The sequence below is a fragment of the Dipodomys ordii genome, unplaced genomic scaffold (genome assembly GCF_000151885.1).
Source record: "Dipodomys ordii isolate 6190 unplaced genomic scaffold, Dord_2.0 Scaffold11, whole genome shotgun sequence".
NCBI classification, from domain to species: Eukaryota; Metazoa; Chordata; class Mammalia; order Rodentia; family Heteromyidae; genus Dipodomys; species Dipodomys ordii.
Genome location: NW_012267227.1, coordinates 16,035,490 through 16,054,318, shown reverse-complemented (window position 1 = coordinate 16,054,318; position 18,829 = coordinate 16,035,490). Strand labels below are relative to the sequence as shown.

General features: G+C 38.5%; 1 protein-coding gene across 1 annotated transcript in view; it reads right to left on the bottom strand.

The window, feature by feature from the left end:
- Nucleotides 1-1,322: 1,322 nt before the first annotated feature.
- Nucleotides 1,323-18,829, bottom strand: part of Ubr1 (ubiquitin protein ligase E3 component n-recognin 1) — a 94,778-nt gene continuing 77,271 nt past the window's right edge. Inside the window, exons 37-47 of the mRNA XM_013009984.1 lie at nucleotides 17,920-17,935; nucleotides 17,755-17,822; nucleotides 16,398-16,548; nucleotides 14,465-14,552; nucleotides 13,755-13,888; nucleotides 12,029-12,137; nucleotides 9,875-9,931; nucleotides 8,629-8,706; nucleotides 6,238-6,408; nucleotides 5,015-5,116; nucleotides 1,323-3,029 (exon numbers count right to left, since the gene is read on the bottom strand). Of these exons, the coding sequence (XP_012865438.1) occupies nucleotides 2,888-3,029; nucleotides 5,015-5,116; nucleotides 6,238-6,408; nucleotides 8,629-8,706; nucleotides 9,875-9,931; nucleotides 12,029-12,137; nucleotides 13,755-13,888; nucleotides 14,465-14,552; nucleotides 16,398-16,548; nucleotides 17,755-17,822; nucleotides 17,920-17,935 (1,116 nt within the window). The 3' untranslated portion in view covers nucleotides 1,323-2,887. The remainder of the gene's footprint in view (nucleotides 3,030-5,014; nucleotides 5,117-6,237; nucleotides 6,409-8,628; nucleotides 8,707-9,874; nucleotides 9,932-12,028; nucleotides 12,138-13,754; nucleotides 13,889-14,464; nucleotides 14,553-16,397; nucleotides 16,549-17,754; nucleotides 17,823-17,919; nucleotides 17,936-18,829) is intronic.

The window sequence follows — 18,829 nt, the reverse complement described above, 5'->3', positions numbered from 1 at the left end:
ATGTTAGAGAGCATGATTCTAGTATATGCTGGGTTAAACTTGAGTTAAATCTGACTGGTGATCTTTGACCGTCTGTTTCAGCCTATGTTTTAAAATATACTCAATGTGTGAATATAGCACTACATGAAAATAAAAACTATACATATATATATATATACATACATGTGTATATGTATATATCCATACATTTGGTATTCATGCTCAAAAATAATTTACTGATGAAATTTAAGGTCATGAAGTTTAGAGATACACTTACCCTAAAAATCTCTGGCATTTAAAAGATGTGCTATGTTGACAAAAATAATTAACTAGAAAGCTTTTTTCTAGATACAGATTTTTATACTTCAAACCCAAATCCCCAAACATGAGAAGTCCCTTTTTATCTTTTTAAATATACACATATAAGATATTTTATTTCAAAAAGCACAAGAACATTATACAAGTTTTAAATTTACATTTTTGCAATAAAAGATATCAATATATGCATTATTTGTATAACTTCATCATGAATGGAATTTGAATCAGTGGTATAAACGTGTTGCAGTCACTAAATATCAATCATCATCACAGTGAACCAAAATGCATAGTTGTTATGAAATGACAAACGACCACTAAAGGTAAACTCACAGCCAATACACCAACATAATAAATTAGTTATATAGATATTTTTTTCTTTACTGTGTCATTAAAATTCTTGCCAGCCCCTCACCAAACATTAGAAAAGCACAGCTATGGAGACATTCTGCTGAACCAGTTCCTTCACGTACTGAAGAAAATAAAGTGACTTGGTTGCTTGTTTGTAAGTAAACTTCATAGACAAAAATTATTTGCAATGATGAAGGGAAACTATTAGGACATCTGAATATAATTAGAACTCTGTAGGGCTGAGGGTAGCACTGAGGAATTCATTCGGTTACAGTGCAGAAATTACAATCTCAACAAGCAGAACTCACTAGGAAATGGGTTCTTTGGCAGTAAAGGTTGGCTAGCCATGCCAGACAGCCCTTCTGGCAACTTTACAGATTAATGTGTTGACCATAAAAACATTACAGAGAAAATCAGCTAATCCTTGCCAAAGGAAGGCTGGTTAATTAGGGTAGATTTCTGTTGCCTGCTATAACCCAGACTTCAAAAAAATCCATATGCATTATATAAGAAAGGGAAATATTCAAATTATTTAATCATAATGGCAAATGTGACTTTTTTTTTTTGCCAGTCCTGGGGCTTGAACTCAGAGCCTGGGCACTGTCCCTGAGCTTCTTTTGCTCAAGGCTAGTACTCTACCACTTGAGCCACAGCACCACTTCTGGCTTTTTCTGTTTATATGTTACTGAGGAATCGAACCCAGGGCTTCATGCATGCTAGGCAAGCACTCTACCACTAAGCCACATTCCCACCCGAAATGTGACAATTTCTGATTATCACTTGTTAATCTCCTTACAAGTTGTTCACTTGAGTTGTATCTGTTTCCTGATTCTTGCCTTTGAGTCATAATTATCCAAGTAGAAAACCATAATTGTGACTCTGATGTCTGCTTATGTCAATCCCTTACTTTTCACATAAAACAAAACAATCTAGCCCCAAATGTACATCACTGATCACTTAGTTAGACATTGATACTTGCATGACTGCTGAATACAAGTGGGTAGGAAAACATATACACATATATGTGACAATAGCAGCGAAGGACAAAGAAAGGGGCAATCTTTGTATCTTTCAAAGTCTTTTAACATTACCCAAGACATTGGAAGGTAAAAAGGAGGGGTCCAGTTTTTCTTTTGTCTGCTATTATGACACATGTCTTGATACAAAAAGTCAAAATCAAGAACCAAGAAGTCATAGACTCAGGAGAGCACTACTATTTATAAACAAAATGGCTCAACCACAGCAAGGTAACTGGACATAGACTACTGATCACATGGCTTTTTTGGTGGTTTATAGTAGTCATAAAATTGGAGTTTATGAAAAGTTTACACAAAGACATAGAAGGTTGCAGAACTGGCGTCATACAATTTACAGTTATGTTCTACTAATTGGGGAAAATTTGGGGAAAATTTCTTATTCTATAAGTAGTTCATATCAGAATGGCTACAGGTTTCTGAAAGTCAGAGATCTCACTTTAGATACTTGCTTTTAGAAATTGAAAATACAACTTGAAACTCAACCAAGTCATTTGTAGATACAGGGGAGGATTATATAGTCTTTGTGCCATCAGGAATGAAAGATGAATGTTCTTATTTTTTGAGGTCCACAGTGGGAAAAAAACTCTCACACCACAGAATTAACAATCTTTCCATAAAGATATTTAGATCAATTTCTGGCTAAAGCAGTAGGTGATGCTTTACAGATATTTCCTTAAAAGTGAATTACGTTTACTTTTATGCATCTTTCAAAATTGAAAAGTATTTTATGGTTTCTGCAATTCCCCTTTAGCTGCAAAGAAGACTATAACATCAGAATCATCAGTGATCCAATGCTAGCTGAACTATGCTCAGGAAAATACCAAATACAAAATTGTGTGTTGAGTTAACCAACATATAAAATGTCCACAATTCTTAGCTGTGACTTCATTTATCAGGTGGATGGAATGAAATATATTAGGACAGATTAAGGAGAATCATTTTTTGGAAATATTAGCTTGGGGTGAAAACTTATTTCTTTAGTGTTCTAGAACATTAAACATTAATCTGTCCTTTTTTCCCTTGAAATGTATGTTTGCTAATTGAAAGTGATACTCCATTAAGGAATATTTTATTGACGTACGTGAATCTGGACATGGAGCAAAAGACCCTCCAATAATTCCCCAGCCCTCAGAAAGTTCTCCATAATTTAAAATCTGTCTTTATTACTGTTGTCATTCGTGATTGTCTTGAGGCAGAGTTGGCGCTCACAGCAACTGCCAGTTGAATCCAAATAACATCTGGTTCGTTTCCTGACTCCTGGCAATCTCTTCTATAATGCAGTGTTGCTGCCAGACCAGATGGAGCTTCCGATATCGCTCACGAGATAAATGAAGGGGATTGCCCCTCCTTTGGGGGGGAAAAATCCAACATGTCAGTTTGAATCAAATAATGGTTACATCTTTATTGACTAACTTAGTATGCACACTTGAGGTGTTCCTGGAGTTGTGAGGAATCACTGGGAGAGGGGTTAAAAAGTGTATCTCTTTACCATTATCCACAAAAAAATGACTTAATGAAGCAGAAGTTTACTCCTTGACAATTCAGGAAATGGGGCTGAGCACACCACAGACATATACACCTCATTTCAATGGCCAGTGAGGTTTATAACCTGAAGTGGGGTTGTATTCTTTTCTGAGAAGTTAGCCTGAATGGCTTTCTGGTCTCCAACAATTTATACAGCCTCAACTTTATAGTCTTTGTATAGAAGTTAGGTCTCAGGCATAACACTTACCCGTAACTATTTTACAACTCAGAAATATTTGGTCCTTAGAATACAATGGACTTACTAGTTGCATAACACGTTTTTTCCTTATCTATTTTTTGAAATGGGGTTTTTCCTATTCTGCCCAGGCTGGCTTCAAACTCCTAAGGACAAGTGATCAGAGTAGTCTGTGAATATGGATGTCTCACTGTACCTGGCTTAATAAGTATTTAAATAAAACAATTATACTGGGCTGGGAAGGTGCCTCAGTGGTAGAGCACTTGCCTTGCATGCATGAGGCCCTGGGTTTGACTCCTCAGCACCACATAAGCAAAAAAAAAAAATAACCAGAAGTGGCACTGTGGCTCAAATGGTATAGCACTAGCCTTGAGCTGAAGAGCTGAGGGACAGCGCCCAGGCCCAGAGTTCAGGCCCCACAACTGGACCAAAAAAAAAAAAACAAAAAAAAAAAACAAAATTACACTTTAATGGTAAGTTCCATAGTTTGTAATATTGTGTAGTAGCTAGTGACTGAAGTTTGACTATTGGTGTTCAAGTATTTTAGATGGTTGTATAATTATTACCTACTTTTAGCTCCCAAGGATCTTTCTCCCTAAATCTAAAGACAAGTCAAATGTTGTCACAATAAAAACCAATCTCTATATGATTGAATAGATCTCAACCCAATCTAGTGAGCCTATTCATTCTGAGCAATGTTTTAAATATGTCTCACTATGTACCCAGATTGGCCTTGAACTCATTATTCTCCTGCTTCAGTATCTGGAGTACTGGTATAACAGGTGTATACTACCATGCTTGGCTTCTTAATCTTTTGGGACCATTGTTAGTGGTCGTACTTCAATAGAATAAGCCAAGAGAAGGACTCCAGTTCCTATTACCAGGGAAGGACACAGACAAGGTCAGAAGCTAATGCTCAAAAAGAAGGAAAGCTGATATATCTTCAGATATTGCAATGGGAACAATAAATACCTACTCTGAAACAAAGTCCCTCACTGGAGACAGAATGTTCTTTTTTCATGTATCAGTGCCACACATTCTAAATGATTCTGAAGAAAGGCTGACTTAAAAAAATAAGACATTTAATCGTTAAGATGCTTTTCAAAGCCGGGCGCCAGTGGCTCATGCCTGTAATCCTAGCATCTCAGGAGGCTGAAATCTGAGGATCGTGGTTCAAAGGCAGCCCAGGCAGAAAACTCCGTGAGACTCTCTTCTCCAATAAATCACTAGTAAACTGTAAGTGGCCCTATGGCTCAAGTGGTAGAGCACTCGCCTTGAGCTGAAGAGCTGAGGGATAGTGCCCAAGCCCAGAGTTCAAGCCCCACGATCGACAAAAAAAAAAGAACAAAAAAGATGCTTTTCAAAAATGAAGGAAAATTATACTTCCAAATTTTGGAAAGGCACAAAGTTACTGAAAATTAGCCATTTAGGATGGTAACATAATATTTTTAATTTTTAACCTATTTAAAAGCCATCTCTATTAGATTTTATTAACTACTATTAACCTTTGTGTTTAAGAAATGTTACCATCCCCATACAATGGTATGACTAAAATAAAAGAGCAAGATACAGGAGGACTGATCAAAACTTTCCCATGAAAAGAAAATCTTACTTTAGCCCAGGGTCTGTTTCTCCATATTCATCCAAGTAAGGGGCTGGATAGGCACAGCCTCGGGCTTTTCCTTCAACCAGGACCACTCTGCACTCCCTGATTCTGAAGAACAAACAAACAAAACCTTATTAAGTACCTGCAAAGAATAGCAAAGTTCAAAAAGAAGACATGGCCAACATCGGTTAGGAATTTACTATTAGGACAATATTAGAAGAATAAACTGTGTTTCATCTAAATATAAATAAAACTTTTTAAGTGATAGGAAAAGAAATGGGATCATTAATACTGGTTGAACACACTGACAGGAGTTGTTCTAATTGAGCCACAGATTCTGTGAAAAACAATGGATGGTCAAGTTCATGTTCGGTTTCTAATTTCCAAACTAGAGGGAGGGAGTTGGTTTCATGGAAGAACAGAACTACATCCCCTACTCTGAAACCCACATGTCAATCACAAGGATGAGCAGGGATGCAGGCACACAGGCTCTTCTGGTGAAAGCTAGCCTCCAACCACACAGATTGAAAAGACCACTGCCGGGTACCTTGAAGACACTAAGAAGAGTGGGTAAGTACTACAGAGAAATATGCAGAAGGAAATAGGGATTTAGATTTGGCTTGTATGTATTCTTTCCTCTTCGTTCAAAAGATGCTTTGAGCAATGACAATATATTCCATAGTAAGATATTAGGCTATGTTTACAAGCACAACAACCCATAAAGTTGTATTACATGGACAGAGTAGAAAGAAAAGTAGAATATATGTGTCCATTTGAATTTTTTCTCTCTCAAGAATCCTTGACTGTTCTTTAATAAATACGACTTAACTGTTTCACTGTCAATCTTGTTGAAAGACTTGTTGAAAAGCTGAGTTAATACAAGAAATGAAGGACAAGCAAAAATAACTATTTACATAAACTAGTTAAATATACATTTGAAGACTAAAAATTATTTAATTATCGCTGAATATTATACAATACCAAAGTCATTACCACAAAGTCTACCCCATGTAAAAATTTCTACAAATAGTGGGAATATGAGCAGAATCCAGCTACATTTGATTACTTTTTTTGTAATGTTCCTCAAGTGCAATTTAATAAGAATAGGTTTATACTCTAACTTCTGATCAATTACTTCTTACAACAAACTGTCTCATTGTAACAGCCTCTAGATAGGATCCATATTCTGTGGTTTGTTTTTGTAAATTTCCAGATCACTCAGTACTTACTTCAAGAAAATGCAGACTCCTGCTCCACAGTGAAGTGCATGAAAAATGCAAGCTCCAACCTCTTCCCCATTCACAATTTCTTGGCAGCAAATGTTCTGAGAGCACAGGATGGTCCCACAGAAAAGACAGAGAACCGGATGCTTTCGTTCATCATCCGCAGACCGTGGACACCTCAAAAGGGAAAGGAACATTTAATGTGGAGGAAAAAAAAAAAAAAAGCACCAAGTACTTAAGAGTGAAGGATGCTTTCCATCATTGGTCCTTTTCCACCAAGGGAAGCTCTTAAAACATGAGTACATTTAATTAGCTTATTCCTCTTTAATACTTCCTGTAAAGGGACTTACAATTTACAAAAACTTAATCTCATGATTATGTCTGTCTTGAAAATGAGATTTACTTCATTTAACATGAGTCAACTGCCTCCCTCTACTAGCTCAGTCAAGCTTATAAGCGTGATTTTTTTTTTTTCTGTGCTGGTTATGGAGCTTGAATTCAAGATTTCACACTCACCCTTAGCTCTTTCTACTCAAAGTTGGCACTCTAGCACTTGAGCCACAGTTCCACCTCCAGCTTTTGGAGGGGAATTGAAAATAAGACTCTCTCCAATTTGTCTGCCCCAAGCTAGCTTTGAATTCAATCCTTAGATATCAGCTAAGATTACAGGCATAAACTATTGGCACCTGGCTGGAGTGCTTTTTAAAAAAATTACATTATGGCCAGGCACCAGTGGTTCTCACCTATAATCCTAGCTACTCAAGAGGCTGAGACCTGAGGATCGTGGTTCCAAGCCAGTCTGGGCAGGAAAAGTCTGTGAGACTCTTATCTCCAATTAACCACCAGAAAACCAGAAGTGGTGCTGTGGCTCAAAGTGGTAGAACCTTGATTGAAAAAGCTCAAGGACAGCACCTAGGCCCTGGGTCCAAGGGCCACAACTGGCCAAAAGAAAAGAAAAAAAAAGAAATGAGAAACTGTGGCCTTTGAGTTAATGTACCCTTCTAGCTGAGAATCATAGCAAGTCTTAGGAAGGGAAAAAGTGAAAGAGATTACTCACTTAAACCATTTGTAGCCAAGAGCTGATGGCTCACACCTGTACTTCTAGCTACTCAGGAGGCTGAGAACTGAAGATCATGAGCCAGAACCAGCATAGGCAAGAAAATCTGTGACACTCAAAATTCAGAGACAGTACCCAGGCTCTGAGTTCAAGCTCCAGAACTGGCACAAAACAAAAACTTAAAAAAAAAAACAAACATTTGAGATCTGACAGTTTTGCATAGTGGTATGCTGGAGACTTGCTATATTTTCCAAAAGAGATACTGGTTGTCTTTAAAAGAAATCTCATGCTCCTCCTATCTCTATCTACACACAATGAGAAATAAGATTTATATGAACGCAAAAAGGTAGGAGATCAAGTGAGTTACCTTAGAGTCTGCGTTGAAGAACATCAGAAGAATCTCTAAGAGAGCTTTGATAATTGATTCTGAGACGCATTTTCTCAGGCAAAATGAGAAACCTGCCATTATTTATATAGGAGCAGAGGTACTATACACTATGACTCTGTACATAGCATTCTCCAAAGATGAGGGAGCTGCTTTTCATCTCCAGGGACTGCTCCAGAATATGTAGTCATCTAAATGCGCAGCTCAAATGTTTCATCTTTAAGGCAGGATATCTGAGTCTAAGTCACTAGCTATCCTACAGAGGAAAAACAACTGAGTGAAGTACACTTATTCCAGCTGCTTGGCAGCAGACATAGGATCCTAGTCTGAAGTCAGCAGACATAGGACCCTAGTCTGAGGTCAGCCTGGGCAAAAATTCAAGAAGGTAACAAGGTATAATCCCAACAACTTGAGAGGTGGAGACAGAAAGAATTTAGTCTGAGAATGGTCCAGGGTGGAAAGCATGAGAGACCCTATCTGAAAAATAAGCTAAATCATAAAGGGCTCTGAGTAAGGCTTAGAAGGCAGAAAATTTGCCTAGAAAGGAGAAGACTGTAAGCCACACTACTGTCAATGGGAAACAAAAATAATAAGCAGTGATAATCCAACAGCTGAGATGATTCACTCTAAAAGAGCAGAGAATCTGTCTTCATTTTTATTTGAAACCAGTCAGAGAAACATCATTCCAGAGAATCTTCACTGTTCAACTTTATAAATATACTAAAAGCTACTGTAATGAATACTTAATCATAACAAATTGTGTGTTATGTAAATTTCACTTCAATTAAAAGACTGACATTACCACAAGGAAGGATGCTCAACGCTCAGTTTGCGTTTTGAAAAGCCAAGTTAGTAGTAGTGAAGATGAAGTCACACACACATACACAGACACACACATACACAGACACACAGAGACACAGACACACAGACACACAGACACACACAGAGGTTTTACCTGAAATGAGAAGCTTGATTTAGGAGGCAGCTGTAGTCATCAGGAAGCTCTATCAAACTGTTTCTTTTTCTAGGGTACCTACAAATGTAATTGAAAAGACAGCTTTATAAGAAACAAGACTAAAACTAAAATAGGTGATAATAGGAAGAATATCTTCAAAATAACAAAAGGATTAATAACTGCAATTAAGAGTAAGCTCCATAGCTGAATAGACTAATTTCAAGCTTCTCAGCTTGAAACTTCCCTCAGATGGCTTTCTTCCCACTCAAGTCCCACTGTTTGCTAATACTAAGTTTTTTCTAGTTAGATTATAGACTGTCTAGGAAGGTAACCAAACAGAGTGGTTAAGAGCATAACTTTTTTTAAAAACACTTATTATTATCTTTAAGTTCCCATTCTACAAAACAGTATATGAATACAAGGTGTCTGACAACATTGTCACCCATCAAGAGCATAACTTTTGAAATGAGACAGAATGATTACAAATTCTAAATTCTCTGGTACATGACAGCCTGTGAACCTGAACCTATATTTCCTCATCTATAAACTGGGGTTGAAATATTATATTCCAATTATGGGTATATCATCAATTATGAGGCTGGGGGGGGCAGGGAGAAACAAATTAAATGAACTCATCAGTTAAGAATCATACTGACTTAAGAAATTTAAAACGTAAGTAAGGAAACATATTAAGTTCTGACCTCATTACCATTCAGTGATTTGGGTGCTGTGGTGTACATGCACACATACATTACAAAAGAAAGAGAGCAGGCTTCATGAAGGTGACATTTAAATTGTGGAAAAGGTTGATTCTGAAAGTCACAACATAGGAAGTTAAGAAGGCTAAAAAAAAGTTCTTTTGGCTAGTTGTAAGCATATAAGCAGAATGAGGATGCAGTTCTATTCCTATCATTCTCCAAGAAAAAAAGTAGCTTATAGAAATACTAAAACCCAGTGCCTTTTGCAGCTCCCTGATACCATCATTTGCCTTCTGATAGGTATGCAGTAGCTTAAGCAAGGTCTTCTCAAGAGGGGCCTCTGACAACTCAGAGGGAAATAAAGGATGCTCCAACAAAAAAAATCACTACATAGGAAGAGGCTGATTTAGGCAAAGATAACAGATAAACAGGAAACAAAGAACCAAGTGAAGAAAGAAGGTGGACTAGACAGCATACCCAACAAACCAACCAACTACTTTAGCACACATTTTATGGAGGGGGACGAGGTGGAAGGGCGTAAAACCAACCTGACCACAGTGCTTTTCTGCTGTAAACAGTTGAGTAAGATAGGATCAGCGCACCACCTGTGTGCAGAACCAAGAGAGAAGGCAAATGGATTATCAAAAGTGAAGCATGAAATTCATCTGTGAGCCATTTTCTCCAATTTTGTAGTCCTTTCTTTCCATATTCCCCCTTCTATGGTTATTTTAATTTTGTCTCTTTTCTTACATTCTTCCCTTTCTGTTTTCTATTTTAGTCCTAAAAAAGGTTTTGTTAATTAAGGTTTAACTAGAAAGACAGTAATTATTCTAAGTAAGTATGTAAACAAGAATTTAATATTAGGAAGTAGTAATAAAAGTGATGAGATCTGGGGTTTGCTGAGTGATGGAACACTTGCTTAGCAGGCACCCTGACTCTGAGTTCCATCCTGAAGAATGCTGAAAACATGAAGGAAATGTGAACAGGGGTGAATGAGGATGAATATAGTCAAAGTAGTTTGTTTGCATATATGAAAATACAACAATAGGCTAGGGACCAGTGGCTCACGCCTGTAATCCTAGCTACTCAGGTGAGGAGGCTGAGATCTGAGGATCACAGTTCAAAGCCAGCCTGAGCAGAAAAGTCCATGAGAATCTTTTTTTTTTTCTGGGTCGGTCATGGGGGTTGAACTCTGGGCTTGGGCCCTGTCCCTGCGCTCTTCAGCTCAAGGCGAGAGCTCTACCGCTTGAGCCACAGTGCCACTTCCGGTTTTCTAATGGTTTATTGGAGATAAGAGTCTCATGGACTTTCCTGCTTGGGCTGGCTTTGACCCGAGATCCTCAGATCTCCACCTCCTGAGTAGCTAGTATTACAAGCATGAGCCATCAGTGCTGGGCTTCTGTGAGATTCTTATCTCCAATAAACCAAAGAAAGCCAGAAGTGGTAAGTGGTAGAGCGCTCAGCTTGAGCTGAAGAGCCCAGGGACAGTGCTCAGGCCCAGAGTTCAAGTCCTACGACTGACAAAAAAAAAAGAATGGAGACATGTCACATGATCCCCCTTCCCTTGCCCCCACTGGAGGTGCAGGTCATAATGGGGTAGAAAGTTTTTCTGAAAAGAGACATAGTTCTGTCTAGAAAATTTAAGTGCTACAGCCAGGCGCCGGTGGCTCATGCCTGTAATCCTAGCTACTCAGGAGGCTGAGATCTGAGGATCAAGGTTCAAAGCCAGTCCAAGCAGGAAAGTCCGTGAAACTCTTATCTCCAATAAACCACCAGAAAACTGGAAGTGGGGCTGAGGCTCAAGTGGTAGAGCGCTCGCCTTGAGCTGAAGAGCTGAGGGACAGTGTCCAAGCCCAGAGTTCAAGCCCCACGACAGAAAGGAAGGGAGGGAGGGAGGAAGGGAGGGAGGGAGGGAGGGAGGGAGGAAGGAAGGAAGGAAAATTTAAGTGGTACATCTTTTTTTTTTTTTTGCCAGTCATGGGGTCTGAACTCTGGGTCTGGGCACTGTCCCTCAACTCTTCAGCTCAAGGCTAGCACTCTACCACTGGAGACACAGTGCCACTTCCGGCTTTTTCTGTTTATGTGGTGCTGAGGAATCAAACCCAGGGCCTCATGCTTGCAAGGCATGCACTCTACTGGTGAGCTACCTTCCCAGCCCCTAAGTGCTACATCTTTGATCTAACAAATGGTTTTCTTTATCTCCTCTGTCACCCTCTTGAGATGTGTGCTACTCGGTGAGATGTGTATCTGTTTTGGAAACAGTTGTAATTTGGGTTCCTTTGATTCTTAATTTGATTGTGATTTTCTATTTGCTAGCAATAGCCAGCCACTATCCTGGAATGAAACACCAGTTGTGGAGAAGATGAATGAAACAAATATATAGTAGCCATCAAGGTACAAGCAGAAATTCCATCTGCTTACATGCTAGTCTTATTCCTACTCAAGTCTACAAAATAGGAATTGCCTGTGCTTTTGCCACCCCTTCTATCAATGCTAATCAATCTCAAAGCTAAGCAAATAATTACACTTTGTATTTTCACACTGGGCATTTGGGAGACTGTGTGGCAGAATCGTGAATTTGAGGACAGCCTAGGCTACATAGTGAGATTTTTGCCTCATAAGTGTGTCAATAAATCAAAAATGAAAATAAAAAATTTAAATTACATAGTAACCCAACAATGACATTATTATCCCTATAGTACCTCTGAAGCAAAGGTTTTACAGTATCCCAATATTCCTGGAAAAGCAGGAACAAATTTGTAGGTAAAGATAGATAGCTACATAATGCACTGTACTCTCCTTCTGCAGAATCTGCAAGAAAATGAAAAAATATAATAAATACATTATTTTTCTCTAGTCAATATCCTAAGAGTGTCACTTTATGCTCATTTTTCTACAATAGAGTATATTTTATATTCTGTGTAACAGTGGGCAAATAGCCAAATGATTCTTTTACAAATTAAGTCCTTTCAGTTGTTTTGTTTTTGTGTTTCGGGGCTTGAACTCAGGTCCTGGGTACTGTCCTTGAGCTTATTTGCTCGTCGCTAAAGCTCTACCACTTGAGTCACAGCTCCACTCCCAGCATTTTGATGATGAGTCAGAGATAAGTCTTACAGACTTTCCTGCCTGGGCTAGCTTTGAACTGTGATCCTCAGATCTCCGCATCCTGAGTAGCTAAGGTTATAGGCATGAGGTGTGAGTATGCGTGTATACACATGTACTTGTACACATCTGTGGGTGGTACTGGGGACAAAACTCTGGCCTCATACATGGCAGACAAGCACTCTATCACAGATCTTCACATCCCACTCAAAAAACTATGCCATCCAGGATCTAGACCTTAGCTGCCTCCGAAAACTACTACTCTTCTCTCAACCATGCTCATTAGGTTTCCAGTCATACTCATGTTTTGGGTGTCTCTGCTTATGCCAAGCAAACTCTATGTGTTTATTTTTCCATCTGCTTAGGAATTCTCTTCATCTTCATCCTATCCATGCAGTTCTTTCTTCAGTATCTCTCTAGGGGAAACCTTCCATGGCTACCTACTGCAAGGCGCACTCTGGCCCCCACAGTCTCTAGTCCCATGACCAGCTTTATTTTTCTTTGCAGTATTTTTTTATAATTTTACATTATATAATACATAATTATCTTTATATTTAGTCCCCTCTCAATGTAGGGACTTTCTTTACTGGGGACTACTAGATCGTGTGTGTGTGTGTGTGTGATCGTGTGTGTGTGTGTGCGCGCGTGTGTGTGTGTACATGCAACATATTTATACTGGCCAGAGTTTGGTCAAATATTTCACTGAACTGAGTTCAAGACAGAAAAGTTGAAAGCCAGTAAAGGTGACTGATTAGTTTATTCTCAAAAGACAAAAAGAAGAATCTACTTATAGTTTTGGTGACTGTTCCAAAATCTGACTTTTACCCACAGAAATCCACCAAGAAGCCTTTTTACTTTGGTCTAAATTTAGAGGCAAGTATATGAGGATGAAAATTATCCTGGGGCTTAAATATCCATAGTCTTAGTTGATTCTAACAGGCCTTTTCTACTAGTAATTGCATTATTTAATGTAGCTTTATGTTCAAAATTCAAATAACAGAATATCCAAGTCTTTCTCCCAGCCAAATAGTGCTCCTTCCTAAAGACCACTAATGTCTGTACTTCCTGTGCAACGTATCACTTATATTCTTTATTTCAGCATTTTATAAATGTAGGCACATAAATTATACATGCCAAGAGCAGCATTTGCTGATAAGGCTAATCTGGTTTTGGACTTCACTTTCCACATTTACCAGGGCAGAACACGTAAGACTGAAGTGAAGATGGATGATGGATAGAGCAGAGAAATAATTCTGGCTGCTCTAATCTTGCATTTTTGAGATTAAAGATGAGAATAAGAAGTCTCCATGTGCAACTGCGACTTACTGGTAAGCAGTTCTTCAGGCGGAGTTACCCCAAGTAAGTAGTGAAAGAAGAGCGCGGCGCAGCGAAGGTAAGGAGTAATGCCATTCTTCAATGCGACCCACAAATACCAGCCAGGAGTACTATACCCAACGCAGCTAGGAGACAGTATTCCAGAAAAGAACAGAACAGTTATCAGATAAACCTCTAGATTTTAAGCATATCCACTGTATTTAGTATTTACAAATTTACCAACCACCAAAATTTTAAACATTTAAAATTAAAATAGCCAGGTGCTGGTGCTGAGCCACTGGGCCTGTAGCTACTCAAAAGCTGAGATCTGAAGCCAGCTTGGGCAGAAAAATTTTAACTAATTTTTTAGAAACAAAAAGGTTCAAAAGCTATATTGCCAGCCAGGTGCTGGTGGCTCACGCCTGTAATCCTAGCTACTCAGGAGGCTGAGATCTGAGGATCGAGGTTCAAAGCCAGTCCAAGCAGGAAAGTCCGTGAAACTCTTATCTCCAATAAACCACCAGAAAACTGGAAGTGGGGCTGAGGCTCAAGTGGTAGAGCGCTCGCCTTGAGCTGAAGAGCTGAGGGACAGCGCCCAGGCCCAGAGTTCAAGCCCCACAACCGACCAAAAAAAAAAAAGCTATATTGCCATTAAATTGAATAAAGATGTGGAATTATTAGGTCAATACTAATGCAGACTGGACTAATGAACAGTTACTCACCCATTTGTATATTGTGAAACTTCTGCAAGGAAAGAGGATGCAGAATGAGCCTCTTCACTGTCTTCTTCAACTGGGGCCAGAGGGAGGCCTGAAAAAGAAATCCTACAAGCTGAATTCACGGATTCACTGTCAAATCTACAAATCACACACTCTGCCCCTCACCTTAAGACTCTGATTAAGTCACTTAAGTTTGCTCAACTTTAGTTTTATTACATTAAAATGCAGATCAAATGCCTCCCTTGATGTTTTCTATGAGGCATGGTTACAGCATTGCTGCTGTATGCTACTGCTCTGTTGCTTTAAAACACTTTTGCTTAAGCATTAATTCTTTTGAAAGGTCACAATTAAAATAACTCTACGATGGGGCTGGGAAGGTGGCTCAGTGGTAGAGTGCTTGCCTTGCATGCATGAGGCCCTGGGTTCGATTCCTTAGCACCACATAAGCAGAAAAAGCCAGAAGTGGCACTGTGGCTGAAGTGGTAGAATGCTAGCCTGGAGCTGAAGAGCTGAGGGACAGTGCCCAGGCCGAGTTCAGGCCCCATGACCAACACAAAAATAAATAAATAAAATAATAATAAATAACTCAGAGATTTTGTGTTATCTTAGATGCTAGTATTTTCATTTTCCAAATGAGAACTGGACTAAGAGTATACGCATCCACCATTGTTGCACCTTATAAACTAGTTTCATGACCTTAAATAAGGAGAAGTCATCATTTTCATGAAATGCTTAATAAATTTAATTTAGATTCCCTCCATTCAAGTTTTTTAGCTAACTTAACACTTTTAGGGCTTTAAAACTCAAACCACATTTTAAAAGGACATTCACTGGAGTCTCTGTTCCACTGTCTGTATCTTTATCTTATTACCCTAGCAGCAATCATTTAAGTAAATATGAACATATACAATCATATATACATATAAGACATCTAACAAGGAAGTGGTACTGTGGCTCAAGTGGTAGAGCGCTCGCCTTGAGCTGAAAAGCTCAGGGATAGCGCCCAGGTCCAGAGTTTAAGCCCCATGACCAACAATAAACAAAAACAAAACAAACACAAAGGCACTGTTACACCCACTCTTCTGCATGCTGCTTTTTCCACTTACTAGAGTATACCCTGCAGAGCATTATATATCAGTAAATCTTGTTCATTCCAAACTGGTCCTGAACTCCTGGACTCAAATGATCCTTCAGTCCAGCATCCTACCCAGCTTATAGCTGGTTCTACAGACATGTGCCAACATACTTGGCTGGGATAGAAGCAGAAGTGATGGATCAAAGGGTGGATGCGTATGTAATTGTTGTATTTTAGTTAATATCATCACTTTCTCTATCTTCCTCCTGTAGATATTGGAATTTTTAGCATTCCTTATTACTTAGTGATACTCAGACCTGGACTTAGGGAAATTTCTGAAATTTGATTGTTTCTTATCACAAGGAAATTTACATCAAGGAAGGAAGAACAGAGAGGGGTAAAGCAAGGAAAGGAGTGGCACAATAAAATAAAAAACAAGTAATAATAAAATAAGCCAGTCTGATGAATACTAGTAGACAAAAGTACTCTTATTTTGGTTAGAAGAATAGAAAATGGTTCCTTGTACAAGCTTAATGAAGAGTTGAACTTTTCAGCTCAGGTCAGGAGAAACTTGGAGAATAAGGATTTTTTTTTTAAATGGGAAAAGTGGATCTAAATGGCTTCCCTACATATCTACAGAGCAGTTACAAATGAGACAACCAGTAGCTTCAGCTAGTTATTGTTTTCTCAGCTTAAGTCTAGCTTTCCCAGTTTAAATGGAATCTGTAAAGAAGAAAATGAATAATCATTCAATAGAAGACACTCTTCAGAAATACCTATTATGATTAATCATACACCTTATTCTGCCAATAAAGCAGGGGCCGATGTTATTTCCAGTCAATATCCACACAGGAGCTTTACCTGTATCCATTGTAAGAAGTATCTGAAGCATGTGTGCCATGGTGATCAAATGGAAGAGATAAAGGTGGTTATAGGAAGAACTAATTGATGAAGGCTGCAGATCAACAGTGTCATCCCAGTACAAGGACGGGAATGCTAACACAGTACCTACCTATGAGAGAAAAATGGACGTCAACAGGGACAACAATGAAAGACTACACAAGTTATTATCAAGACTAAGTAGAAAAGGCACCAGATACTGTACTGCATTTGTGGTTCCTTTAATTGCTACCATATTTTTCCTAGGCATTCAACAGAATATCTTGGCACAAAATCATCAGAAAATAGGTTAATCCTTTACTTAGTAAGTACTTTAGATCTAGGTAGTGGTTTTCAACATGTGGTTTGGAAGACTGAACATTACAATCATGGGAGAGCTCTTACAATGAGTGACATGGACACACAGGCCTCAACTCGGGCCTCTAACCAAATTAGAATCTCTAGGGACAGGGCCTAGTTACCAGTATTCTGTTCAAACACCCCCAAGGTATTCCATACGAGTCAAGGTTGTTAACAACCCAGTAGAGGCCTAGACAATGAGCAATGGAGGTGCCGGCTCCCAATCTCATCATGGCTTTCTTCAGAGAAGTTGGTTTAAAGAGGTAAGATCTGTACAGGATGAGAACATCTGTCGCCTGTCCACAGGTGTTACAGAGAAGCCTAGATACATCTATAGCCTGGTCCCTATTACTAAATAATGATGTCATTCACTATCTATAATAGAAACAAGGCAAGAAAATGGGGTGGGAAAGAAGCATAAGATTGCCTAGGAAAGTTTCCTATATATATCTATATATAGATATATATATATAATAAAATATATATATATAAATATAACAAACTTAGAACCAATTGTAAGCTTAAAAACAAATGTTACTTTATTTTTAATGCTATCTTGATCATCTTAGTCCAATCTATACCTGTTTATAAACAGAATGAGTAAAGGCTAAACTTCACAGGTTGAACATCAATAAGTTATTACCTTGAATAGAAAGCATGACTTTGAATGAGGAAAACTTAAACATATCAATTTAGTGGCTTTCAAAAAAATTTTACTGCCGGGCGCTGGTGGCTCACGCCTGTAATCCTAGCTACTCAGGAGGCTGAGACCTGAGGATTGAGGTTCAAAGCCAGCCCGGGCAGGAAAGACCGTGAAATTCCTATCTCCAATAAACCACCAGAAAACCAGAAGTGGCGCTGTAGCTCAAGTGGTAGAGCGCTTGCCTTGAGCTGAAGAGCTGAGGGACAACGCCCAAGCCCAGAGTTCAAGCCCCACAACCGACAAAAAAAAAAAAAAAAATTTTTACTAAACACTTACCAAAACATGAAACAGATCTATAGACAAAAGGCATGGTGTTTCTTCTGATTTTAGGTTTGGAAGAATAACTAAAACAAACAAAATACAATTCAGTCAGAAAGACAGCAATGTAATTAAATAAAATGCAAGCTAGAAGTATAAAATTTAGAAATGAGTACAACATACCTTTAAGATCTGAGAACTATCATAAAAGATAAATTGAATTTATGAAAGGATATTAGAAAGGCTTAGATACAATTTAAAGTCTGGAAGATAAGATCTCAGAGGAAAAGGTAAATGAAGCCAGGCACCAGTAGCTCACGCCTGTAATCCTAGCTACTCAGGAGGCTGAGATCTAAGGCTCAAGGTTCAAAGCCAGCTTGGGCAGGAAAGTCCATGAGACTTTTATCTCCAATAAAAACCACTCGAAGACAGGAAGTGGCGCTGTGGCTCAAACGGTAGAGTGGCAGGGACAGCACCCAAGCCTAGAGTTCAAGCCCCACGACCAACCAAAAAAAAAAGGTAAATGAATTACAAAATAAACTAAAGATTGCCCAAGAAATATTTGCTGGGAAGAGTATAAGCTTATTTTATGCATGAGGCCCTGCTTTCAATAATTAGTAGCTCTTTTACCCCTAAATACTGAGTAAGTTAGGACAGTTTCTTTTATAAAAGTTCCCTCTATCACTTTTTCTCCACTAATTGCACTAAATGTTCTATGATATATAATATCTGTCTCTCAAAGAAAAGCCAGGCGCTGGTGGCTCAAGACTAGCTATTCAAGAGACAGAGATCTAAGGATCAAGGATTGAAGTCAGCCCAGTAAGACAAATCTAAGACACTCTTATTCCAGTTAAATAGCAAAAAGCCAGAAATGAAGCCATTACCCAAGTAGTAGAGTACTATTAGCCTTTAGTGAAAAAGCTAAGTGAGAGCTAGAGGCCCTGAGTTCAAGTCCCATTATTGACATAGAAAAGCAAAAAAAAAAAAAAAAAAAAAAAAGAAAACCATATTAACCTGAGTTCTAAGAGTCCCATACTTAGCATTTCTATTATTTTATTGACTTGCTGAAATAAAATTATTGTTGTACATGGCT